This window comes from Vespa mandarinia, chromosome 4 (genome assembly GCF_050613455.1).
Source record: "Vespa mandarinia isolate Hongniang chromosome 4, ASM5061345v1, whole genome shotgun sequence".
Lineage (NCBI taxonomy): Eukaryota > Metazoa > Arthropoda > Insecta > Hymenoptera > Vespidae > Vespa > Vespa mandarinia.
In genome coordinates, this window is record NC_140813.1 from 358,881 (window position 1) to 386,750 (window position 27,870).

Sequence of the window (27,870 nt, forward strand, 5' to 3'; positions counted from 1 at the left end):
AAAAAAAAAGTAAAAAATAAGAAAGATCGTTCTTTCTCTTTGACCGCGTGCGAAACACAACAACGAGTCGAATGGATGTTTTTCTTTTTTCTTTCTTTCTTTCTTCTTATTTATTTATTTTTTATTTTTTTCTTTTTTTCTTTTTTTTCTTTTTTTTTTCCTTTTTTTTCCTTTTTTTTCTTTTTTTTTCTTTTTTTTTTTTTTTTTTTTTTATCATTATTATTCCTTATTATTTTTTTTGCCTTTTTCCTTTTTTCTTTTTGATTTTTCCCGATTGACGCATCGCCGAATTTTCTTCGCGCGAGACTAGACTATGATTAACGGAAAGAAAAGAACGCATTAACATTTACTTTTAGGAATTTACAACGTCTCCGTTTTCACTAACGCAAAAACTTGGCCATCGTATGTTACATAGGTACACGCAGGGGGGATGGGGGGTGGCGGTGGGTAGGGGGTCGAGGGAACAGAGGAAATGTTATTCTTCGAGGAGCAAGGTCGGAGGAGAAGCAGAGAGACGGCGTATGGCTCGCTAATTGGGGGTGGACGGGCGTGCGCGTAGGGTCGTAGGCGGTGGCGTACCGCTGGGATGAGGATAGGGCGCGTACCTGAGGGTAGCAGAGGGTGGCGAGGTCCGTCGGGAGATGATCGCGACCGGTGGCGGTTGCCACGACCAGCCTAGGGCAGTCGGGTAGGGAAAAGTCGAGGCCGCCGCGGGATGATAGGGAGAGGGTGAGCCGGTGGCAGCTCTGTTCGCAGGGTGCGTCTGTCCGACGGCAGCGCCGTAAAGTAGGGCCGTAGAAGCACCCGCTGCCGCCGTCAGCCACGGTGCCAAAGCCGCGGCCGTCGCGTGTCCTCCGTTCTCCTGCGCCTGCTGCTGGTGTTGATGCTGGTGCTGATGCTGCTGATGCTGATGCTGTTGCTGCTGTTGGGCACCGAGGGCAGCGGCAGCGGCGGCGGCCGCGGCGGCCGCCGCCGCTGCCGCTGCCGCCGGCGAAGATATCGCGAGATGCTCGTACAATCTCACCGGTGGTACTCCGCATCTCACCAGCTGTTGCTCCATCAGCTCCATAGGATCTCTGCAAACATGTCATTAGAGCTAATCGGACATCCTCGTTGGTTCTTATTAGAAAATTGTCTTTAGAGACGAAGGGGAGAAAACTCGAGCGGAAGATGGACGTAAGATAATTAGCGGGAGCTTTTCTAATCGACGTCCGTAGGAATTCTCGCGGTAACGCGGCGTATCGCAATAACGTGATGGATGAATTCGTACGGTCGGCCTCGAAGGCATAATTAGGGTTAATTACGAGCGATTGTGCGTTCGAGCCGATCCTTCGGGCTTCGTTACGTCGCGAGAGGAGGAACGAGGGGAAATGCTAACGAGCGGATTATTGGCCGATCGCGAGCGCCGTCGAGAGCTCCGTGCGCTTTTAAGTGTCGCGACCCCGCTGCTCGATGATAATTAATGTATGCTCGGCCATGGTTATTGCGAAATCCAAAGGTCCACGTCATTTCCTACTTTGCCGATTACTTACGCGGGACTGGCGCGCATCGACGATGACCGTCTACTACGACGATAGGTGGATTCTTAATTATCTCCTAGTCGTCCTCTCTCCTAACGTTTTCTTTTTTTTTTCTCTCGACGGCGACGACGACGACGACGACGACTTCCTCGGCTCGATTTTTCTTTAGACGGGCAAACCGATCCTTCTCGAAGCAAGAAGAAAAGTGCCTGCCTTTGCTTCTTCGTGCCTTTCGGTAGTCGAGTGCTCGAATGAAAACTTGATACTAGAAGCTTGGACGATAATTTTAGCCCGACCGGCCGACGATGATACCGCCGATCGATCATCCAGTTCCCCGAAACGCACCGTAGCGATGCTGCTCGCCGGTCTGGAGATTGTCTTTCACGAACGGCGCTTGATATTTCAAGGTTTCAAATCGTACGCGTCCCTCCTCTCTCTCTCTCTCTCACTCGTACGCGCCAGGTCGAAAAGTAATTCAAAGCGTATAAAACGATAACGATAAACACGCCGATGCTGCGCCTCGGAAGGAAGGGTACGGAGGAATAAAAATCTCTTTGCTACTGGATCCCTTTCTTGGTGGGAGATAAAATATCGATAACGATCGATTTTGACTTTGCCAAATTGAAAAAGAGCAAGGAGAAAAGGATCGCTTCTGGAACCGATTCGATATCTTGGCGAAACGGTAATCGGCCGTTCTCTGTGTATGGGGTGAACGTTAAACGACACGGGCTCCGGTTACTCTTTGAAACGCTTGAAAAAGGCGCGAACGATCGAGACGTCAAAATAAAGAGGGTAACGAACGAGAGAGAGAGAGAGAGAGAGAGAGAGAGAGAGAGAGAGAGAGAGAGAGTAGACGGAGGCAATAAAGAAGTTTAGAGTTTTGTCCGAACGGCCGTGACCTCTCGCACCTTTCTTCCGTAGAAAAAATCGCGGCGAATGGAACCGATGAAGCAGTTTTGAAATCGTTAAGGCTCGAAAGATCGAGCGACCTCGTAAGACGCAAACTCGTAAGAGGAAGCAAGGAACAATGGGGTCCGGTGTGCAGTTCCTGCGTCTCGGTTACCACGCGTTGCTCGTATACTGCTTCTTAGCACGTAACACGAGACCCATGGTAGAATCGGGGGATGAGAGGGAGAGGAGAGGAAAGGCGCGTCGTGTGCGCGCGACCTACATAGGTACACGCACCTACGTGGTGTGCCACGTAAGCACGCGATTTCTGGGCCCTCGCAGCAGCTTTCGGCCCTTTGGCCAGTCACCGAGGGAAAAGGGAAAGGGATTAGGGAGCCCGCGGTTAATCGTACCCGCTTCGAGCGACCGGACCACACACCGACTTTGATCTTCTTCCTTCCTCCTTCCTCTTTTGCTTACCGAGAGACGCGCTTTTCGCGAGCCGAAATCGTTCATTAAAATTGCACGAGAAATAGTCGACGACTCGGTTTTAATGCTACATATATACATATGCACATATGTATACTTATATGTATGTATTTATATATATATATATATATATATATATATATATATATATAATGTTCACACTGCCGTACATACATCGTTATCGATAGCCACATCTTAATTCGTGTTCGTCGACGAAGACGTATAAGCGAATTCATTTCATATTTCCAATCGGTATCTTTAATGTCGATCGTTTTGTAACGTAGTTAAGAGCTATACTTTCACCTCGGTTAGAGTACCAGGTGCAAAGGATTCCTTTTCCACTTTTTTTTCTTTTTACTCGCGACGAGCAAGTCCGATAAGCATCGTCTCGGAGATCCGGCAGGACGATACGTTTGGTAAACCAATAACATCATCGTGTCGACACTTTGAACGCGGGAGGATAAAAGGCAGCTGACGGATAACTTCTTTTTCCCGTCGTTGAAAACAAACGATACACGATCGATACGACATAGGAAGGAAATCCAAGACTCGCGATTAATGATCGTTAGACGGGGGCACCTGTATATTCGCCAAGCGGAAATGACGTTGTTGCTACGAAAGTACGAAGAGACGGCCGAAAGGACTACGGGCGATTGCGGCGTCCTGCCTTCCGGCCTTGAATTATATCTTTAATGTTTTCATAAAGCTTCCTCATGTACGGACAATAAAAGCCCTAATTACGGTGGTTTCGCCAGGACGAAAGAGCTGCCCCCGGCTCCTCCGCTGCCTATTACTATTCCCTCTATGGGCGCTCCTGTAATTGTTACACCGCAATAAATATTCCTCATCGATCTGACGAGTCTGCGTTTCCCCGTAATGGCGCGGTTACGCTCGAAACGTTCTAATTAGAGGCCACCGCCGTTACCCATTAAAATGTCCATGACGTTCGCACGGCTACACCCTTCGAGAGCGAGCGAGCCAGAGAGAGAGAGAGAGAGAGAGAGAGAGAGACGAGTGTATATTCTCGTCTCTTTCCCTTTCTTCTTTTTCGAGAGCAATCCATACTCTCGAGTGGTTCTGATTTTCATCTACTGCTAAAAGCATTAGGTAATACGTTTTAAAGAATTAATCGACTTTTTCGAACGTTTTTTGAAACTCGAAGCGTTATGTAGGAGCGGTGGAGAAGGCGGAGTGTGAAAGAGTCGGCTTTGCACGGGTCGCGATATTAATGCCGAATGAATTCCATCGAGCGGGGAGAGCCTGTTATTCTCCGTCTACCCTGGGGCTGACACAGGGCATTAGGTAAGTGGTAGATAATAATAGGTTACACCCCACTGATGGCCGAAGGTAGTCCATCGAACGGTGCGGTTCGACTCCCCTTCGCTTTCTACGTTCGCGCACACAACGCACGCATGTAGATATCTTCTACCAACGCGAACGGGACGACCATCGGATCGTACAAAAATATTGTGGACATGTGTCATTGACGAATCGAAAGGACAACTTGTTTCGATCGTACCTTGTTATTCGGAGAAATCTTGATGTAGCATGTTTGTATCGTTCAAGGACGATATCAAGGAACGCGCAAAGAGAAACGACGTTAAAAGGACTTGAAGGAAGAAAGTGAGGTTCGTTTTTGAGAGGGTCAATGGATATATATATATATACATACAGATATGTATATATATATATATATATATATATGTACATGTGCGTATACCAATATGGATAGATAGCTAGAGAGAGAGAGAGAAAGGGAGAAGGACGAGTGTAACAGCGAAGAAATTAATAGCCATAAAATATGAATAGAAATTAGCAGGTTCGGGGTGGCGTGACGCGTTTGCTCGCTCATTTCCTTTCGGCGCGTTGAAAAACAACAAAACAACGCAAAATACGGTCGAGCCTGTAATTTACCCCGGCTGCCGCCGAGCGCGCGCGCGCGCGCGCGGGTGTGCACGTGCATGTGCGTACGATCCCACACGCACGTCCGCGCGATCGGACTCGCGATGCACGCTCTTCTATGTACGTATATATGTATGTATATATGTATGTTTATAGTATATAGCCGACCGATAGTAGGGTGACCGAACACGTTCGTGTAGGTGTTCCTCGCGAGCCTGTTGCTCACGGCTCGAGTCATCATCGTCGTCGCACGGTAGGTATGGTAGGTAATGATCCGGTAATGACCCTGACGCCTCGCCTCCCCACTTCTCCCCCCTCACGCGGGGTATGTGCTTCCAAGCTCTCCTCCTCTTCCTCATCCCTGGACACTCTAGCGCACACCGTTGCACCGTTGCTACCACTACCTGCTCATCTTTCTTCTTTCTTTCAAAGGCTTTCTCTCTCTTTCTCTCTCTCTCGATGATGCACGGCGAGGGCCTTTGTTTTTGCGTTTTAAACGGCGGTTATTAGCTTCGTAGCAGTCCCCTCTGTTCCATCTCTCTTATTCCTACGGCAAGGCTGCCTCTTTTGCTCTCTATTCATCTCGCTCGCTGGCACTTTGGTAATGGGGCCCGCTAATGGGCCAAGAAGACTTTGGTGTATCGATGTCTGTGCTGCTGCCGGTGCCGCGGTCGAAGATCTGCTTCTACGCCGGTAGAGGAGAAGAAGAATAAGTTGGTCGTGTGCGTAGCGAGAAAAAGGGTCCACCGTGCATCGAGCGCGAGAGAGATCGACAAGATGGAAACGAAAGAGAGAGAGAGAGAGAGAGAGAGAGAGAGAGAGAATGTGCGTCCGTGTACGGCCGCGCGCGCACGCCAGAGAGGGAGAGAACGAAAAGACGGATGGCGAGGCGGAAAGCGAGAGGAAAAGAGGGAGAGGGCCAGGAGCGGCAGCGGTAATGACAGGCCGTCCGCTCTCGAAGCTAATATAGATGAATGCCCTGCCCTCCTTGCCCTGCGGAACGAGGGAGAACGGAATCGCTCTCTTTCCTCCTCCTCTCCCCCCCCTCTCTATCTTTGTTTCTCTCTCTTCCTCCTGGCATCTCGAGGAACGACGAAAGCTGCCCGGTGGCGGCAATGCAGGGCGAAATGGACGCGATCCATCCCTCTCTCTCTCGTTCGCTCGTTCAGTCGCTCGCTCGCTCGCTCGCTCGCTCGTTCGTTCGTTCGTTCGTTCGTTCATTCGTTCGGTCGGTCGGTCGGTCGGTCGGTCGGTCGGTTGGTCGGTCGGTCGGTTGGTCGGTCGCTTGCTCGCTTGCACGTTCTTTCTACTCCTCCGAGCGCATACGCGTACGCGAGAGGAAGAGGGAGAGAGTCTATCTATCAGCGCCGGCGTGAAGTGGGCGGGAGCATGCGCCGTATTGCCCCGTACGGCCGCTCTCTCATTAACTCTGGACGCCGCCGAAGCCCGCGTTGGACCGGGGAGGACCGCGGAGGGATGCTGCGCTGGCAGAGAGGTAGCAAAGGTAGCCTCGAGAAAACGCGTTCGAGACACCGCCAGGAATTTCTTCTTTTCTCTCTCGATCGCAATGTTACAAACGCTTTCGACGAGAAAGCTTATACTCTCGTCGACGACATAAAATGCCTACTCGCGCACGTCGGAGATATCAAAATTGCGAGCAGCGATGAAGGAACTTTTTATCGGGTCATAAAAGATTTTCAATATTACGTTCCTAATTAATTGTAACTATCCTCCATCTCATAAAAGTCCACTCGGAGAAGGGCTGATATCTCCTTCGATGCCGATACAATTTTTTTTTAAGTATCCCATTAAGTCGGACGTATCACGGCTTCCCAAGTGTAATCGAAGGGGAGATCGAAGGGCGGATGTTCGACGAATCGAGTAAATTTTTTAATAAAACCATAAAGGATAAATCGAGAATCATAATTTCGAAACGTATTGCTTCTCGCAGCAGAGTCCCGGGCCTCTCATTAACTCCGAAAGCCGACATTACCGAAGATCCCATGGAGGAGGAGGTGGAATCGAGAGGAGCCCGGACATCTGTTTTGTTCCGAACCCAGTGCTTCCTCCTCGTATTCCGCACTTATTCGATCCCACCTACGTAGGTAGTAGCTTGGTATAGTATTCCCACAACCTATAAATATCGAAGGCATAGTTTTTCTGATTGGAGAAGAGACTTTGAGTGTCTTCGCACTTTAAAGATGGTCGATTGAACGGGTCAGCGGGTAAAAGATCCGAGTGACGGAGCAAGATTTGAGTGGCCCCAGTTTAGGCAGGTGCTGATTTGGGGAGGGTCATGGTGAACCGACAACAATCCGGGAAGAGGTCGTGCACTTTTCGGTTCGAACCTTCGAAGGCGTTGAAACGGCGCGCATCGATCGTATAATTAGATTAATATCTAAGATAGAAGGCTCCTCGTGGCCGAAGCGCAAAGACCGGATCTCGATCGTCCGTCGAACGATTTAAAGGATTTTTCTGATGAAGCCCAACTACCTCCTCGTCTTGTCGACGACGACGGTGACGATGACGACGTCGACGACGACGACGACGACGACGACGACGACGACGACGACGACGACGACGACGACGACGACGAATAAGAAGAGAAAGAAGTAATAAGGGAGCGACGGTAACTTAATCCCTATCTAAATCTCCGCAGTTAGTATTTCATCGTTAGGAGCGAACAAACAATTTAATTAAGATCCGCCCATCTTCGATCGTGGCGCGCAGGTGTTGCAAGTAGCGACTCTCTTCCTTGTCGTTGTCGTCGAGGAGACTCGATAAAAAAAAGCAAAAAAAAAACAAAAAAGAAAAGGAAAAAAAACAAAAAAAAAGGGGAAAAAAGAAGAAGAAAGAAAGAAAGAAAAAGGAAAAAAAATGAAAAAAATAAAAAAGGGGAAAGGACGTTCGAAGCGCGAGGTCGCGTTATTCGAGTTTCGATCGTAAAAAAGGGGAGGAGAGAAGTTTATCGGGCGAGCGTTATCGATTCGTGGACACGCCGTTAGTAGCGTTCTTTGTGCGATTTGCATAAAACCTTGAATTGCGCTCGAGCGAGCTGCTGGCGCTGTCGTTAACAATTTAGTGGGCGTGTTTGCAATTTGCGTCGACTCGACCGGACTCCGCGTGTCCGTGCTCATTATCGCGCGAACCCTTTTCAAAGTTCGCATCATCGCCGAGAGAAAATCGAGGACGACGATAAGGATAACGCATTCTAGATGATCGGGAGAGCTCTCGATTATCGCCTAGCTCGACCAACGTCAAGCTAACGATCCTAAGGAATCGTTGGGATCGATCGATCGGATCGAAAAGATAGCCGCTCTCCGAAGAGAACGCGAGAAAGTGTTGGAAAATTTGTCCGATTAAATTTCCACTTAAAGCGATATACGCAGATAATTTATAAACGGTAAAACCTTTTTTTCAAGAGCCTACGTTCCTGTTTATACGAAACGATCGCGAGAGGAGACGGAACGTGGCTACTAAGAGCAGGTGCGTCATCTTTCATGCAGATAGATGATCGTGGATAATAAGAAATCGGTCGAGAGAACGCGTGCACGCTTACTCGCGATATATCTATCTAATAAAGTATCGTGCATCGTTTAACGTTGTAGAAATTTTGTAATTTAAGCTAGGATGTGATCGATCATTTCCGATGTATTACAAACCTTTTACGCGACAACTTTTTCTACATGATACTTTTTCTTTCCTTTCACGGCCGATCATATTTTACATGCCGTGGGTTATGCGTCAAATTAAATAAGACGAATCTTAAAAGTCTACTTTACTCATAAAAAATATTCAAGACAGAAAAAAATACTTATGCAATGTCCGAAGTTAATTACAATTCGATTTAGCGACTATGTCGTAATCGTGGTAATAAAAAAAGTCGATTAAATGCGACACGGGAAAGATTATTGTGCGTTCGACAAAAAGAGTATATATACATACATACATATAAATATATATATATATATATATATATATACAGAGAGAAAAAGTAACTGTGCGATAAATTATACCCTATTTACGCGATACGTGATTTCCCGATCTCAGAGGTAACGTTGCTGCTCACTTTCCTGACAGCTTTTCGCTTACCACACCGTTTTCAATAATTTTGCACGATGACAATTTATTCATTATCGGTATGCTAATCGCTCGCTTCGGTTGATTTCTCGGAAAAATCATATTTTGATATTGAAATGTTTTTTACGTACCGATCGAAATCCGTCAACCTCGAGGAGTCTCTGAAACCCTTCGCGAACGGATTACTGTCGATCTTCAGCTTCGTGATCTGCAAGAAAGGAAAGAGAATAAATTTAGCGGGGAAAGATTATCAAAGTAAAAAAACGTAGAATGAATTGCGACGATCAACGTTCTCACCAGCTGATTTTGGTAGGCTGTGACCGCGGTGAAGATCGCCTCAGGGAAAATAAACGTTTTGTGTTCTTCTTTTCGAAGATCATTGATCTGGAGATTGTTGTCGTCCGTTTGCTTGCATCTCACCAAATGTATTCTGGGTTGATACTTGTGCATCGAGTTCAATACGATCTGCAATAAAAGAAAAATAAGGTAAAGTCAAATGTATGTAGTAAATCTAGAGATACTCGGTGGTCTATTCGTCTCTTTTTTCGCGGCATTGTCTCGGACAGAAAATCGATAGAAAATGCATAGGTCTTTTACCCAGTATCCGTAAGCGCGCACGTAGACGCGCACGTAGGTGCGAAAAACTCAGATGCGGAAGACGAGTTTTTACGCTGAAACTTTAACGTCGTGACATTTGCCACGGCAAAATACCGTTATTAAAGTCCGCACGTGTACGCGCGGCGATAGAGACAGGGGTGAGAACGAACGCGAACGAACGGAGTCCTTCGCAATCGAATAGGTACGCCTTTTTACAAACTATCGACCTCGAGTATATCTATACCCACATTAACATATAGATACGCGTACGCGCGCGTTATTAATCGATTTACTAATTAAGCTCATGCACGTCTATCACTACGATATAAAAACATCCAAAGATATTTATAGTCGGACCGATGGGAAATTAAATATCACGTTCGTATGATATCGATTCTAGATCAAACCGACCATCATTCAGACCTACAATGAAGACGATAAACTTTTCTTACTTTGTATTTTTTATTCTTCGAAAGAAACGCACGACTTCGTAATCGTACCGTTCTTTCGATACTTTGTCCTTTCTCCGATACAATGTTGCGACAAAGAAAAACTAACTTTTAATAGCGTCGTCTTTTTTTTTCCCTCTAAGAAAGAAACTAGAGCAAAAATTGCAAACTTTTTGATGTCGGCCCAATGAAAATAGTATTTGTTCCTAAAACGATCGATAATAAAAAATCGAATAAAACGTTCGAATAACCGCACTTTCTTCCGAGCGGTATGAATAAGAGGAAGGAAAGGGCAAAAGGCTGAGATGTGTGCGTGAGTCATCTTTCTCTCTCTCTCTTTCCCCTTATTTCTTCCTTTCTCTGTCTTCTTTACGGCGCCACGAATGCCAGTCGTCGTGCGAACGAGACTCGAAAGTCAGGGCTGGCGTGAAGGGACCCAATGCCCAAAGACTCTTCGGGCCACCTGCAGCCGTTAAGTTTCAACAGTTGCGCCACCGCAGCCGCCTCTATATTTCATATTAGCGATAATGTATAAGTCCGGCTACTGACTTTCCTCTCTCTCTCTCTCTCTCTCGCTCTCTCTCTCTCTCTCTCTCTCTCTCTAGCTAGACACGTTTTATCGGGTAGACTAAATTTTCCCCAATCTTTCCTAACGAATTGTTCGACCGTATAAGTAGATGGAGATCGAAATAGCATACATATAATGTGGATGCTCTTGAAAGTTTCTTTACACCTCCGTCGGACCCGTTCGTGCGTGCGAGCAACGCGGTGAGCTCTTCCACGGATTATCCGGATCTACCGCGCGCTCGTATCAGGGCAAAATGTGAGAGCGTAATTACGCAAAGACTACGAATTATAGGTGTATTAATTAAACGGCCTACAGGCGTAATCGAGCGTGTTCTTTTCCCTCTCTCTCTCTCTCTCTCTCTCTCGCTGCAACTTCATTGATTATAAAAGGCGTAAATTCGACCTTCCGCAAACTGGGGATCGTAGTGGCCGCTACAAAGTAATTCTCAAAGTAGGAAGATGAGGGTCCGACATAGTGGTTAGAAAGTTTGCATTTTCACGAGTTCCACTAACGGACAAGATTATCTTTCAAAAAGTTCTCGCATAATAAGAGACGAGACTCGTACGTAAACGCCGATAAGGATCTAGAATGTAGTTCCTAATGCTGGTATGCCAGGTAAAAAAGGACTAAAATAAAGCAAGATAGAAATAGAGATAGAGAGATAGAGAGAGAGAGAGAGAGAGAGAGAATACGTCGACGTTAAAACGATGCTGCGACCATCTACGCGGTGGAAACTAACTCGAGGTAAAAGAGAAAAAAGAAAGAAAGAAAGAAAGAAAGAAAGAAAGAAGCATTGGCGTTCTTTGCGGAAACAGAAGAGGTCCACGATCGGTGATGGGTCGAGCGCGAGGAACGATCACGATCGCGATATCACGAAAAGGAATCGTTTTATGTTCTCGATTATAGTCCTTCGGAATCCCGCGGCGCGTCCCTATTCGTTTTCTCGGCGCGCGAGTCGAGTGGTGGCACGGCAGGACACCCTACCGTAACTTGTCAGGAGTCCAATTTGCTCTACTCTGTTCGTTCTGTCGTCCCGGATAACCGAGCTGAAATCGCACGCGCGACCACGCAAGTCCTAAGGGGATCTTGCACGTAAAGGAGTCTTTCTTCGATTTATTCAGCCACCACGCTCTCGCGTATTCTCGCAAGGAAAGGCAGATGAGCGAAATTTAATCCTCGCGATCTTAAGCTCGACCTTATAAACGTATTCGATTCGTGAGAATCGATACTTTTTCTAGCTGCGAATTCGCGTGTCTCCTTTACGAAAAAGTTTCGACTTTGGAGCGTGACAAAACGTAAGGTAGATTGGACGTGGGTACATAGAAAAACGTGTTGTACGAACGATAAAAGATTAAAAATGATTTATGAACATTTATAAATCTCCTCTCTACGCGCAAATTCCTATCTTTCGAAAGGCACACTCCATGTTAATTCGATCGAATAACTCAAGAGGTGGCTACGTAAGTCACGTGTTTATCGCTCTTTAATCCTCGCGATTAGGGTACATTAATATAGGGGAAAAAAAAAGAAAAAAGAAAAGGAAAGAAAAGGGAGGGAAAAAAAAGGGACACGAAGCCTTTCCTTTATTATATCGCGCTATTTTTTCAGGTCGTAGCAATGAGCCAAGTAGTTGAATAAACGTACGTTATCAGACGTCTCGCAAGGATTCTCAATTATTGTACTGCTTTTAGAAGAACGATAAAAATATAGAAATAGTTTGCGAAGTTAGGTGGACGGCGATAGAAATCTCAATAATGGACGAAAGAGAGAGGAGGATAGGCGCGCGAGAGTCGAGCCGGTTCTCTCGCGCGCAGGTGGACGCTCGCTTTTGGACCACCGTGTAGTAGCCGGCACGCAGGCGGGGGTCTTATAATATCGCGTCATACGAAACGATGAAATAGCGGCCGTAGCGAAGGAATGTTCTCTCTCTCTACCACTCGAGTCCTCGACTCTGACTTGACTGGCGGTTGGGTGTTGCGTTGCGTGGCTCTCCTCGAGCTCGACCGTTTTACCTTTTTTTTCTCTTTTTCTTCTCTCTCTCTCTCTCTCTCTCTCTCTCTTCCTCTCCCTCTCCCTCTATCTCTCTTCCGTGCTCACAATAGAGACGGACAATCTCGTGACTCGACGATTATCAGAAAATCTATCTGTCCCGTAGAAAAAGAAGACTCCTATTCCGGTTATCGTTATCGTCGAAATTAGAATTCTAGAAATGAAGGGATAGAGAGAGAGAGAGAGAGAGAGAGAGAGAGAGAAAAGTTTGGGCATCCTCGACGATCCGAAAGAGTGGAAAGAGCAAAACGGGAGGGAACGGCCTCGAGGGAGATTCAAAAGGTGCTCAACGGGGCCGGGCGTGGGCTACCCGTGATCATCATGACAAAAGCTCCGGGCAAACATCCATTCAATTTATTAGCTTATAGGCATGCCGGCGTAGTACCAACTATATACCACCTACGACACCGCACCACACCACCGCGGTCGCCTATAATGATACCAACATTATGACTGTTCCGCGAGAACGTGGAGCCGCGCACGGAACCTCTCCTCTTTCCTACCCCACCAAAGTAGTAGTATCCATTCTCCGTGCGTTATTCTTCCTTCTCCCATAGAGTTACACTTTTTACGGTTGGCCTTCCTCAGTCAGTGATATTTCAAGAGAAGAAGCAAAGAATAGAGGCGCATCCAAGAGCATCCTCCGCTTCCACTCCTCGCCTTTCTAATTTTAAACCGGATATCGCGTAGCCTTACCACGATCGTAGGAGCTACCGATATTTTGCGCGATCGTTCGGCTAATTCGAATGGACACAAGTAAGCGGGACAGAAACGAGAACTCGTCTTTTCGGTGAAATTCTTTTGAACGAGGTTACTAAAAGAAAAATCGTTTCGCGAGAACCAAACGGAGTTGGACGCCCACGATTAACAACAACGACACAAGGAGGATCGAACTTGAATCGATGATAAACCGCGTCCTACGCTCTTTCCCTCTTTTTCATTCTTTTACGAGGCCATTTTGGTGACATGCGTGCGCGCGCGCGCGCAAGAGACCGACGAGACGACGAAGAAAAGCGAAAGCGCCAGGTTCGATGGAGATCGTGAAAGACGGCCCGTAATCTTTGAGCGTCGTCGTCGTCGATGAAGACGCGCTACGTCGTTCGCTTGAAAATTATGCGACGTTATTCGAAGGGAAGAAGGGCCGGGGGGAGGAACGGTGAATCGATTCGGCAAACGATCGAATCGCGTTTCAGCGCTGTCGTTCGAGAGTAAAGGATAACGTCCCTCGTGAATCCTCTCTCTTCTACGTAGTCCGCGAACCGATTGCCTTCCTCCTCCTTCTTCTCGAGATCGAATGACCCCCTCGTACGTATTCGAATACGGAGGTGATACCAAACACGTTGGTTACCTATATGAAATCTGATACGTAACGACGGCCATAGAGTTTTACGATCAAATCGTCGCGGATACCCCTAGCGAACTGGAACGCGGATAGAATTAAAATTCCGCGGTCGCGTATATGGCAAATTTTTTCAGTGTCGACTTTGAAATCGTCCAGAAAAGGAGTACGACAGTGGGTGGGGCGGGAGAGAAAAAAGAAAAAGAAATATCCGTCTTACCTGGCCGTGCTTGTCCATGTCGTTGTTGGTCAGCTTAACCTTCTCGAAGGAGACCACTTGCTTCGCAAGTTGATCCCCGGTGAACGGTGAATCCGGATGAACGTAGAGACGTGGTGGCGCCGGTGGATCGGCCTTCCCGGCCACGAGCCAACAGCTTCTGTGATAGGCGTATCGATATCTCTTATTGTCGACCGGTGCTATGTCCATCAGTACCGCATAACGGCCTTCCGTCTTCAATCCTCGAAAGGAGACGCGACAGGTGGGAAACATCCGGCTGCGAATCGAGAAAAAATACGTCTGCTTGTTAAATCGCTCGCGTCGAAGAAAGAACGATCGGAATTAACGAAACAAAGAAACGATCTTTAACCTCTTCCTTTCTTTCTGTCAAAGAACTATGGCCGTAATGCATCGGCGGCATCGACCATCGCGGAAATTTCGTTTTGGCACGAGCAGAAGACACTTCGATCGAAAGTAGTAGCTTTCAAGCCCGTAGTACCTTTTAAGCGTCGTTACGAGGTAGGAGTAGTAATAGTAGTAGTAATCCACCCTTGAACCTCGTCATATGTAGTCAACTTTTCAACGCCTCCAACATCTGCGCGCACGCGCCACCGTCGGATGCGCTCCTTAACGCGTCCTTGAATTCTTCTCGGCCTCGGTCGACATCGACGACCAAGAAATCCAAGAGATTCCTCCATCAAAGTACACAATCGCGAGTTTTCTTTCTCTTTATGTTTCGTTAAGCGTTTTCTCCTGTCGCACGACCTAGCCAAGACTAATTTACGTTCGGAGCTGGACTATGATTGATATTCTCGCGTAACGCCATTGCCAAAGGAGAACCGGCTAATCCTGATTGATCGATCGATTAAAGATACGTTAACGAGCGTACGAATCGGACATAACGCATCAGCAAAATACGCAAACACGCGTATCGCGATAAATACTAGATTAGGGGAATTAGCGAGATGGTCGGCCCAAACGGTCCACGTGCGTACCACGTCATAACCAATCGTCTCTTTTGACGATCTCGCAGGTTCGAGGCCAAAGCCAGAGAATACTACCTACCTACGGAGAAGAGGGAAAAGAAGAGCGGAGGATTTGGTGAAATGATCGGTACGCCAAAGCGTACGTGTCATGGTCGACCGATAGTTTGTCCGGGATTGTGCAATCATCGACGACATAAGCGCGCGGAGAGGACGACCGAGAAGCGATGCTGCCGGGCGCGTTCGCCGTTTGATGCCAAAGACGACGACAACAAGGACGACGACGACGACAAAGACAACGACAACAACAGCAATAACATCGACGACGCCAACGACGAGGACGACGACGACGACGACGACGACAGGAAGAACGGGAGGAGAAAAAACGAGGACGAGAAGGAAGTAGACGTTAAAACGATCGAATCGACCGTTCGAGTCGACGAGGAAACAATTACGATGATCGAAAACGTCATGCTCATCAACGTTGCGCTCTCGCAAATATTAATCGAAGACGTCGAAAGACTTTCGAATTACTCCGAAAGAAAAGGTAGGACGTTGGAACAATATCAAGAGGATTATTTAAAGAATTCATCGGATTGCATCGAAGTTTGCTCAAAGGATAGGTCGAAGGGAAAAGCAATGACAACCTGCACCGCCTATCTTTTGGCCCTTTTAATTTACGCGATCATTCACGTCTTCCTCTCCGTACTCGCTTGGCACCAATCTTTCTACGAGATTTTCCTTTCGAGTCAAATTTGCGGATTCGCCACGCTCATTATTTGGAAGACTATCGGCACGATTCCTTTGTAAATTCCTTTCTAAAATTTCATAAAGTCCGAATAGAGATTGATCTTTTGGTTTCTTCATTGATCTCGTTGGGAGTTTTACTCGAGCGCCATACTTTGGCGCTCCTCCTCGTTAAAGGCGAGAAACACAAAGAGGAGGGACGTGCCCCGATCACGATGAAAAGAAATCGTTTGAGAAAACGTTGAAGAAACCGCAAAGGCCGCAACCGCTTTAAAGAGAACGACCGCAAGGATTATCCTCTTGCGATTCGTGAGCGCGAAACCTTTCCCAAGAAACACGGCATCGACTCGCGTGACGAACAAGTTCGCGTACGTTCGAAAGATTGCCGCTCTCGATCGCTTTGCGGATTTCCAAGGAATGTCGTCGTTCGCTAAGTTTCTCCTGTTTTTTCTTTTCTTTTTTCTTTTTTTTTCTCTTTTTCTTTTTTTTTTCTTTTTTGTTCGTTCGAACGATCCTACGAGAGACGATCATCGTCGAAGTAACGACCCAAACGATTAGCGGATCGCTTTATCAGCCGATCCTATATGCTATTTACCGTTTCCAGACTCGTTCGAAACCGTCAAAATTGGTCTTTCTCTTTGGAACTCAGCGCAACGTATCCTCGCGGTTCATCATCGTTTAGCCCCGGCAAATTAAGCGGACGCAAAGAGGAGGCTCGATTCCATAGGCCGTGCCTAACGAGAGCATAATCGCGAGAACGGCTCGACCCTCGAAGTCGTTCGGAAAGCACCCTAAACCTTGCCGGAGTTCGCTCTCTCTCTCTCTCTCTCTCTCTCTCTCTCTCTCTGCCTCTCTCCCGTCATACATCTCTCAGTCCTCTCTCCCTCTCTAACTCTCTGTCTCTTTCTCGCTCGCTCGCTCTCGCGGACGTACGCGCGTGCTGCCAGAGTCGCTTATTCACTGTCGAGGAGGATATAGCCTGGAACGGGCTCGGCGAGCGAAATAAGAAGAAGATAAAGAAGAGAAGAAAGAAGAAGAAGAAATACGGAGTAGGGTTCGTACAAATGGATTACGGAAGCACTGGATATTATACCGATCCGAGTGGCCATCCGACTTGCTCTTCGCTGTTTGCCGTGCTAACGACTTCTCTGGCCCTGGCCAGGTGGTGTCGCTATTATAATTATACTTTGGCCCATATCGTGCCCTCTCTGCTTTGGCCCCCACCTCTCTCTTTTTCTCTCGCACACTTCCTTTATCTGTCCTTTCGCATCTCATCCACCTTCCGTTATTTCTCTTTCTTTTCCGGCGACCTTCTTTTTCTGCCTTCCCTCGTCTCCTACACACGCGGAAATACGGACGGAGAGAAACGCACGGTACATAGTTTTCTCTCTCTCTCTGTGTGTGTGTGTGTGTGTGTGTGTACACCGAGACTCGTCACGCGTGTGTTGAACGCCTATGATATAGGCTGGCTGGCACCTTGATGAAGGGTTCGCGTGACGAGTACCCTCCATATCCGCTCCTATCCTCCTCCTGTCTCTCTCCTCCTGACCTGCTCGTCCACACCTCCTACTATACTACCTCCGAGAGCGACGGAGGCTACGATTTAACGTAGGAGGAGGACCCGCATTCGCTTTTTCCTTCGCTCGCAACTACGATGACTCGTTTCTCTCGGGAGTCGACCATGTAAATCCTTGGGAAAGGATCTTTCGTCATTACAATATAACTACTTGTCGAAATATAATCGTCCGTCGTGCTCGATCGAAACAAATTTTATGCAAAGAAAAGTCTCTCTCTCTCTCTCTCTCTCTCTCTCTCTCTCTCTTTCGAATAGCTTTTGTTTGCCATCTCGACGGTTGGTGTATTCGGAGGGAGAGAGAGAGAGAGAGAGAGAGCGAGAGAAACAGAGGGCGTCAACGTGGGAAAAAGAAAGTTTGAGAGCCCGAACCTTAGAGAGAGGGGAGAGAGAGAGAGAGAGAGGGTCCTGGCACCCCGTCGGGCCAGACAATTCCACCTGATTGGTCCGAATTCGTATTGTCACTCTAGGAGAGACTGACGTTTTCGTTCGACTGGGATTTCGTGCCAAGTTTCGCCGTGCTAACGACGCTATTCGTGTGTATCGCCCACGGTATACTTGATATATCGATCGACTCGGCCAACTTACCCTTGCTCGCTATCTTGACATTTTTAAATACCGCTCGGCGATAGGTATAGCTTGCGCGTTTTTCGAAAAAAAAGAAAAAAAAAAAAAAAAAGAAAAAAAAAAGAAAAAAAAAAAAGATAAAAAAAAAAGAAGAAAAATAAAAAGAAAGTAGAAGCTATCGAGTATTGATCCGTTCGCTTAGCTCGTCGTCAGGTCGTTTTTGCAAAAAATCTGAACGTTAATCGAGCGCATTAATCGCACACAAGTTCCGGAAAGGTGATGTACGACGGATTTATAAACCCATCTCGAGGAAAGATAGTTCTCAATTTCGTCTGGCGAGTCTTACTCGATTAAGTCAAGTCGACAACTTTTTTAATCCATTCTCTCTTTTTCCTTATCCCACTTGTAAAGCCTTTCCGACGTAGGAAAACTCAATTATAAATGCGCGCGTTTACGATCGCCAAAGTCGTTAGAAACGATCCCTCGTAAATATAAATAGCGCCGACGATCGTACAGTTAATAACGCATCGATGGACGCGCGTCTCGTCTCTCCTATCTATAGGGGATAAGATCCTCGCAAGATAATTCGAGAGCGTATGCAAAAGGCATTCGTAAAAAGCGTGAAAGCCGATGGCCTTTCGCTCGGTTATTCTTTTTCCCCGAGAAGATAATGTCCGAGCGATGCTAAGCTAGCGTGACAACGAGAAGAAGCGTTCGCGGCTCTTCCTTTCTTTCTCGGACGTTTATACGTCATCTCGACCGTTATCTCGTTCCTTCGTATTTAACGTCGTTACCAGACACACTCACGTATCGCCGTGAAAATCCACGAGCAAGAGAGGAGCTACGCGTTCTCGCTTCGTTTTAATTAACCGAAAGTGATTATATCGCACTAGAAAAATATTCTAGTTAAAGCGAGCAACCGAACGCGCTTATAAATTAGATTTTATTTTAGCGATTAAGGATTAAGATACGACGAGGCTTGCTAAAAAGTTGGAAACGTTTCTCCTCCACTCTTCTTTTTTTCTCTTTTTTTTTTTTTTTTTTTTATTTCTTTCTCACATCTACCACCGTACGCTAAAGCGTACGCGATCGTCGATTTCGAGACAGAACTTCTAGAGCAGGAAAGGAGACGATACCGCGAGTTACGCTCGAGTGGACGAAGATCCGCGTCTCTCTCGTTCCGTGCACAAATATCTCATAATTCCGACGTGGTCACGCATCCTGCCGGGGCCGCCAGCTGCGGCCTCAACTTTATTAACATACCTATAAAAATGTGTGCGCGCGCGCGCGCGCGGTGTATCCATCCGCTAGAGCTCGTGCGCGAGCGAACGGCATAAATGGATGCAATAAATTACATCTAAAACTCCCTTTAAATATCTCGTAAAACGTCAGTCAATGAAATCCATTAGTTCAGGTACGGGCAACGCGTCGCGCCGTACAACGGACGCGCGCCGTTGTATTATTTTTTTGTCCAGCGCGTAATCTCGCGTAATTCGCTCGGAAATTAAAGAGGCACGCTTCCTCCTCTCTTCTTCGAACGTTTGAAATTAACGCGCGGTCTCCCCCGCGCATTGATTACGGAGAAAACGAAACTTGCTGTCTTCAGACAAAAGTTTAAAGAAGGTAAAGTGATCGCGGCTCTCTCGTACCGTCCGGTCTTGGTGATGATCATCTCCGTCCCGAGTTCGTTGAACTTATCCCACAAATCCTTGGTCTCGAGCTGACACTCGACGTCCCGGAGCTCGTCCGAGTTGCAGCTCGTCCTCAGTCTGTGCTTTCTCTCGTGATGCTCGTTGCACCCGGGCACGCCATTAGCCCCGTCGTATTTCCTCGACGAGGAGGAGGACGAGCCGGTACTGAGATCGTCCGGAAGCCCGTGAATGGGTCCGTCCTCGACGCTGCTACACTCCTCGACGTCGACGTCCACGTCGACCTCCTCGTCCTCCTCGTTGGTCGACTTTTCCGTTCCCTCGCTCTCGCCCTCGCACGTCTCGACCTCCTCCTCGACCAATAGGGCCTCGTCGTCGGTCACCACGGTGGCAGTCGCTACGATGTTAACCGGCGATGTTCTCGCGCCTGAAAATTAACCAAACGCAAGAGAAAATTACTCTCCCTGTGTATACGTAAGTACAGCCATATTCGGGCACAGAGAGAGAGAGAGAGAGAGAGAGAGAGAGAGAGAGAGAGAGAGAGAGGGAGAAAGATGAAGGCGAAAGATATGTAAAGTCGGGGATAATTAATCGAGGAACACGAGCGCGCATCTGCCGCATAGTCGGCGCCTAATTAAACCGTCAGATTTGAAGAAAGGCACGCGCGCTCGCGAAAGAGACGCCGTCGCGAACCCACTGTGTACACAAACGTTAATTGCTTCGGTCTCTCGATACCGATCTGTTAATTCGTACTATTTCGCGCGGACGCTCTGTGTCTTCCCTTCCACGCGATATCTCAAATTGGATCCGCGGCCGATAGCGAGCCTGTAGGTAAAACACTCTGGCGGCGTTCTACCGATCTACCGACATTGAGAAATTATTTAACGGCACACCGAGGACGATCTTACGCCGCCTCTTCGTCGCTTAAGAATATTTATTTCAGGCGCGATAAGCCACCGTAGAAACGAGGACGCGCGATATATAGGTAACGACGTACGTCGTCGACGATCAAACGAGTACCGGATTATTCGGGACTTTGACCGTCGTCGACGCGGACTCCACGCACGCGTTCTTCTTCTTCTTCTTCTTTTTGTTCCCACCGAAGCGCGCGCAACCGAGAAACGGCTGCTCATCTTTATCGATGAGAAGAAGAAGATAGGACACACACGACTTCTCTACTCGATGAGGCCCGCCTGAGTTGACGCATGCGTTAGATCCTATCGGAAATATAAACTTTTCTTCGTATATAGACCCTTCGTAACGCGGGAAGATTTAGTATCGTTTCTCGTATCATTCGCTAAACGTATGAGAACTAACGAGTAGAAACGTGGCTTTATAATTTCCGGTCGAATAATTAGCTCGTTAATTACGCGCGAGCGCGTATCTCGAGCGCGACGAGCTGGCCCGTCATCGACCGACTCGCAATGCTTTTATTCCTTTTTTCTTCTTCTCCCCATTTTTTCTTTTCTTTTTTCCTTTTTTCTTCTTTTTCTTTTTTTCTTTTTTTCTTTTTTTCTTTTCTTCTTTTTTGTATAAGGGAAGAAAAATAAAAAATAATGAATTATTAGTCGATTTACGATCGCTAGGAATTCACGAATAAAGCGTGATGCGGGGCGAAGGTGGACGGGAGATTCTCTTTGGGTGCGCCAAACTCGATTAAAGCCACGACACTTTGGTAGTTACGCGCGAGAATCGAGGGCCGCGCGTATATATAATCGTATTATAATATCTAATCTCGGCTCCGAGGGAAACCAGTCCTTACATCCGGATTACATCCGCCGGCTGGCCGTCTGACTGCCGGTCAAACGTGCTCGCGCTCGTACGCGCGAACCGAGTTCCCTCGATTCTCTTTCTCGTTTTTCACGATCAACAACCACCACCTCTGTGTTTGTAAAAGATTTCTCTATGACGTGGAAATTTTGACTCGTGGCATTGGACTCGAGGAAAATTCGAAACCGTTAAAGGAGAAGACTAGCTTTTATCGCGTGAGAAGAAGAGTCCGACGGCGAGGTCTAATGGCGGAGTGTCCAACTACGAGAGCCACGATTCTAACGAGAAAGATATTATTATTAATAATTCGACGTCGGTTACCGTTCCCGGACACTCTCTCTCTCTCTCTCTCTCTCTCTCTCTCCTTCCTTCCATATCCTTCTTTTCGCGCTTATCCTCGACACGGTACACGGCCGTCGTTTCGAGAAATATTTGAAAGCGCGCGTGCTCGGCCGACGACGATGAGCCAAAGGAAACCGGTTCCTGTAGTCAAATTTCGAGCGATCGAGACTGGCACACACCAAAGAACGCCTTTTATCTTCGAGTTCGATCGTTTCGAGACGACTACCGTTTCGTAACGTTTTCGAGCTCTAACTTATTGTTATCTCTCGTCTCTTTGGAAACTCGCTCTACCTCTCTCTCTCTCTCTCTCTCTCTCTCTGACTGTTTCTCCCTCCTCTCCGCGTACGTGCAGGCGTACGAGGTGTATCGAGTGCGCTTTCGTTCAAGATACGATCTTATCTATCCTCGATCGTCGTACGATACCCGCGGTCCGACTAAAAGACCCTACCCCCTTGCCAAAAGCAACTCTATTTCTCTAGATTATTATACCGTTCGGTCTCATCGACAAAGGGTCAATACCTTCTTAGTTCTCTTCCGCGGAATCGTGTTCCTTGGTTTTGTTTTCTAAAGGAATTTCGACGAGACCGACACAAAGGAGAACGCAAGTATCCCTACATGCCAACAACAATTTTCAACGTCCCTTTATTTATTTCTTTTTCTTCGCTTTCTTCGAGCGACTCATTACAAGAGCAGCAGCCTGCTGCTGCTGGCTGCTCCTACCGGCGCTGCCGCTCAAGCCAAAGCAACTCTTGCTTTGCGAGATCGCGAGTGCGTGACACGCGGTGTGCGAGGAGGATGGGACAAAGAAGAAAAAGGGGAGAAAAGAGAGAGAGAGAGAGAGAGAGAGAGAGAGAGAGAGGGAACTCACGCAACGACGTTTGAGGTGTTAATTTTAACGCTGGATCGTCCGCGAGGCAAACGTACGTCCGCTCTCGTTCTTGCTCGTGTACTTGCTGGTCTCGCACTTGCTCTCGTCCGATCGCCGGCTGTTCTTTCGACGCACGCAGCACGTATCTATACGTATCTCTACTCGGGTACCTACCTAAAGTACCCGCGTACTTTCAGAAAGAAGGAATAATTTTCGATGGCTCAATAAGGAAATGGACAAATTCGAGACTGAAATAAGGAGAAAAGGAAGAAGGTGGAGTGGGTTGGGGGAAGGAGAGAGAGAAAGAGAGAATGCTTGTTGTCTTCTTCGAACGCGGATGTAAGGACGCGCGCGTTGTTATTAGTCTCTCGCGTGTGTTGGTGCGCGTACGTGCGTGCAGATGCGAGAACGCACGCAACGCGCGAAAGGCTCACGCGATGCGCGGAACGCGTGCACGTTACCGGCGCATCCCTTCGGCGCCATTTTCCTTCCATTACAGGTAGATATATAGGTAGTTGGTAGGCGTACTAGCGATCCACGACTCTTTCTCGTGTCTCGTCGAAAATGGAAAACGCGTTCGATGGATAAACGGTCGATCGGTCGGTCGGTCGGTCGGTCGGTCGGTCGGTCGGTCGGTCGGTCGATCGATCGATCGATCGATCGATCGATCGAACCGAACGAAACGACGCGGACACACTTTTCTCTTTGGCTTCTCTTTGCCAGGGACGAATATTGATAGGACGATTTGATATGGTCTATTCGTTTATCGCTTCCTCCATCGCGCTTAACACGTAGGTGCCGGGCATCGAAAGGTCCGTCAAGCACGCAAAACTCATGGAGCCGAGAACGTGATAATTCGTTGCGGACACGAAATCTCTATTCTTTCTCTCGGCGATTATCTCGGGCCGCGCCAGGCCTCCTTCCGTTCCTCCACGATCTCGCTCTCGCTTCTTCCTCGATCCCAGCCTATACTTAAAGATAACCGGTTACCTTCGACGTGCCGATCAATTATCCATGCCCGTTTAACCAACTAAAACTTGCGAATCGAGGTCAACGAAGAGTAATACACCTATACGTCGCCCCTCTCTGCCTCTCTCTCTCTCTCTCCCTCTCTCTGGCTCGCCCGCGGGAAAAAGCTTTATCCTGCTCTAGGCCAGACCCGCGGCTTCTTCTTCTTCTTCTTCTTCTTCTTCTTCTTCTTCTTTGACAAAGTCCAATCGCGTGTCTGGACTTTGTAAGGAGACTGCAACGTTTCAAACCGGAAGCTTTCCGGGCGCGTAGGAATTAAAACTGTCTTTCTCTCTCTCTCTCTTTCTCTCTCCCCACGCAAACACGGACGCGACGCGCGCGCACACTTTGTTGCTCCGGTTCGTTCCATCTTTCCGGTACGGTCCATCGTGTGTGCCAAGAAGGTGGTCCCACGATCTTAAAGCCAGAAGAAATATGACCGAGCTACTGACGTCAGCTTCCTTTTGCCACCACCGACACAACCGACCACCCAGAATCCTGTCACCACCACCACCCGAGCACCAACGTTCCTCGAACGTTGCTCAAAAAAGGATCGAAAAAGGAACGGCAAACTGTCGCATTTACGAGCTCTCCTACCTCGCGCGCTTTTCTACGCTAAAGCGCACCTTTAACGAACTCGTGCCGAAGAATACAACAGGTATTCCGGAACGGTCCTAACCACGGGATCGTCGCGGCAATAATAATCCTAAATACCTTCTATAATCTTTTTATCCTCGTCTTATTTTCTACGAAATACGAACGACGCCGATATATCGTTCTTTCGACGAGCATCGACGAGCGTCGTCTCGGAACAACACGAGAGAGAGGGGGTTAATTTCGTTCTAAGCTCGAAATGCAACCTCCTAGGCTCGCCCACCTCATCAGTCTCGAACAACAGTTGCGATCATTAATGCGATTCTTGGCTATTAACCGGTAGCCCGATGGAATAATGTATTCGCGAGACAATGATTAGAAGCGACGTAGCGCGGTAATTGCGAGAGAAAGAAAGAGAGAGAGAGAGAGAGAGACCCCTATGAATTTAATTGCAATTGGTATTTAATGTTTTCCACTCCTCTCGCCCACTCCTTGCCTATCTCTTCGGTCTTCTCGAGAAGACGGGAGGGGGAGGGGGAGGAGGGAAGGGCCTGAGACGAGGAGAGAGAACTCGTTCCGCGGAACGATTAAGAATCTCTAGATTGCTACGAGAGAGCTCGTAATGGCGTCGTTAACTGCGTTAATGTGATTACTGGCTGAAAGCAGCGGACAAGTTCCCGAGGACAAAAACACGAGCGAGATCTACTGCTGCTCGCTCGCTTGCCAGCGGTACACCGCGCGCCAACGGAAAAATATCGCCAACTCGCAGAAAATTATACGTCCGCCTATATCTTTTTTCTTTTTCTTTTCCGGCCCCGACTGCCCCTATTTTCCCCTCGACGTAGATGTATTACCAAGCAACGTCCATCCAGTCGATTTTATCGTCGACGACTTTTTCGCTATCGAACTCTTCTCTCTATCGTGAAGCATGCACGACGACTCCTACCTACCTATACATCAATTATAGACGCGAGGACGTTTTACGCGACGTTTTTCCGCGGAAACGGAGAGGGAAAGAGAGAGAGAGAGAGAGAGAAAGAGAGAACATAGGCAAATCGTTATATCGATATCCGTACGACAGCGATCGTGTACAAGCACGGAGGGTGTTTGCGTCGTTTCATGTACTTTCCAATGTCGTTCCCCCTATCGCGGACATCGTCGAAGAATAACGGGAGCAGGGAAAAGGGTAAAAAGTATAAACTGTCCCTCTTTCCAATACTCGTACATGTGGTGGTGGTGGTGGTGTAGTAATAGACAAAGGTAGGGACGCGTAATAGAGAGATATGGGACGGCGGATCGTCGGCTGGCACCAAGAAAAACCAGTTTTCGATCGGTCTTTTACCCACGACGCCATTATAATATCGTTCAATTTGCTTCCGAGAACGTTCGACTTAATTATTTCCTATCGCAAGATCCAAATAAACACGTAATGCAAAGGCACGAAAGGCACGAAACAACTTACGCGATTCGAGATGCCGTAAACGTTTACATATTCATCTAGTAGCTCTTAAAGAGAACTCGTAGTCCCGCGAGATAAAAGCGAATTACCGTCGGAAGAACGAACGGTTAGATCACGACGATACCGTTCGGACGCGTCGCGAACGAATCCGCGAAGAGACTACACACACACACACACACACACACACACACACACTCACTCTGTGCCCCATTACTGACAGTTACTAAAAGCGAGAAAGAAAGTAAAGCTCCAATTATGGATTATTTTATGGAAGAAATGGAGAGGATATCGGAGAACGATATCGCGGAGAACGGAGGAAAGGAGCTTGGTCGTAACGCGAAAGGACTCCTATCGCGGACGCGGTAGCCGTCGGACGACGAGGCAGGCCGTCGAGCGACGACGACGACGACGACGACGACGACGACGACGACGGATTAGGGAATATCGAGGAAAACTCACGATGATCGAGGGTTGACCCAGCGACGAATCCTTTAGCGGTAGGACACTCGAGGCCGGTGGCGGCGTTGCCGATGCCCTGCAGGTGGTAATGCCCGAAGGACGGACCCCTGGGCGCCATGATGGCCGCGATGCTAAAGTCCGTCGCCTTACCCCTCTCCCCCTTCGCAGGCATCCCTTCTCGCGCGACACCTCGCTCGCTCCTTTCTTTCTAACGTCTTTGGGTTTCTCTTCTTCTTTTCTTCCTCCTCCGGCCAACACCACCACCTCCGCTGCCGCCACCTCCTCCACCAGCACCACCACTACGTCCTTGTTCACGTCCACGTTCTATTTTATCTCTCGGAAAAGCGTTCTCTCAACGAGACGCGAGTCGTTTGCTCGACGACATGACGGGCGAGCGAGCGCGCGCGCGGCAACGATCGACGAAAGCGTAGACCGCGAGAGGAGGTTAGACGCCTCTTTATCCCGTAATTATTTTACTTTCTCGGCTACTTCTCACTCCCGAAACGTATATGTGTATATATATACATATATATGTATATGTATGTGTGTGTGTATGTGTGTGTGTGTGTGTGGGTGTGTGTACGTATGTACGTCTCTTCTGGTTCACCGAGAGAGATGATACGCAGCACGAAGATGGTCGGAAGAAAACGTAAAGCGCGAAGAGCCACACAACGCGTCTGCGCTGCTCGACTTCCCGGACTCCACTGGCTCGGCGTTCCTCCTCCCACGCGGCAGGCTCTCCCCACCACCGAAGGCACCGGCATCGGTCTCCCCGCGGCGCGCGCGCCCATCCCGCCGTCCTCACTCGCTAGAGGCCCGGCGGCGTGGGGGAGGGCCTGCGTCTGGCCGAGAAGGCGGTCCCGTGGCGGTGAACGACGCTGCCCAGCGACTAGCCCGATTCGCCTTTCAGGCCACCGAGTAGGAAAGGCGGAGCCTCGACCGCTCTCCCGTCTAACTCCTCCTGCCGGACGACAAAGCCGATTTCTACGATGGCACGCCCACCTCTGACGCGGGCTAACCACCTCCGGCGGAATTGCCGAGCTGGCTTTCCTCCTCCTTGTCATCGTGTCGCACCCGCCGCTACTACCACTCTTACACCTTGACTTCGCGCGCACTCGCCCGAGGGGCAGCGCAAAGATGCGAGGAACGTAACGCGTCCTTTACCATCTATGTATAGGTATACACGGCACACCGGGAGACGTGTGCGGCGGAGACGATGCGGACCGAGGCTGGAAGAGGAGGAGGACGGTGGCCGCGCGCACGACGAAAGGGAGATCGATCGACCTCCTCTCTCGTTGGATGGCCGGCGTTGGTTATACTCTACCTATTACCCTCTTCTCCTCTTTCTCCCGTTTACTCCCCCAGTGCGAGGAGCACACGTCGACGTTGCCGTCGCGGACGACGGATCGACGTTTCGAAAGCAACGCTCGAATCGTTGACGTTACCTTACTATTCTTTCCTCCTCCCATGCCCGAGTACTCGCTCGCTCCCTTTATATCCGCTATTATATCCGTCACCGAGTATGTGACGTGGTGGCTATTGCCTATGCTCCCGGCCTTACGGTTACGCTCTCTCTCTCTCTCTCTCTCTCTCTCTCTCTCTCTCGCTCTCTCGATCGTCTTAGACCTCTTCTATCGAAGAGGAAATCGAGCCGCGACTCTAACCAAACTAAAACCATCTACGACTCTTTCATATCCTCTTGCTTAGACTTTACCGAAATTATTCTTTTATTCGAGTAGAACCGACGCGATCT

General features: G+C 48.3%; 2 protein-coding genes across 2 annotated transcripts; one reads left to right on the plus strand and one right to left on the minus strand.

Annotated features, from left to right (window-relative positions):
• Window positions 1-230: 230 nt before the first annotated feature.
• On the minus strand, window positions 231-26,811 carry LOC118447092 (uncharacterized). Its single transcript, XM_035878587.2, has 6 exons — window positions 26,118-26,811; window positions 19,618-20,044; window positions 14,102-14,375; window positions 9,177-9,344; window positions 9,011-9,087; window positions 231-1,076 (listed from the first exon to the last, which is right to left on the minus strand). Exons 1-6 carry the CDS (start codon window positions 26,287-26,289, stop codon window positions 530-532), a joined length of 1,665 nt encoding a protein of 554 aa, XP_035734480.1. The 5' UTR covers window positions 26,290-26,811; the 3' UTR covers window positions 231-529.
• On the plus strand, window positions 15,183-15,891 carry LOC146873032 (uncharacterized). Its single transcript, XM_085656665.1, has one exon. The coding sequence runs from the start codon at window positions 15,205-15,207 to the stop codon at window positions 15,889-15,891; it is 687 nt and encodes a 228-aa protein (XP_085512791.1). The 5' UTR covers window positions 15,183-15,204.
• Window positions 26,812-27,870: the final 1,059 nt, after the last annotated feature.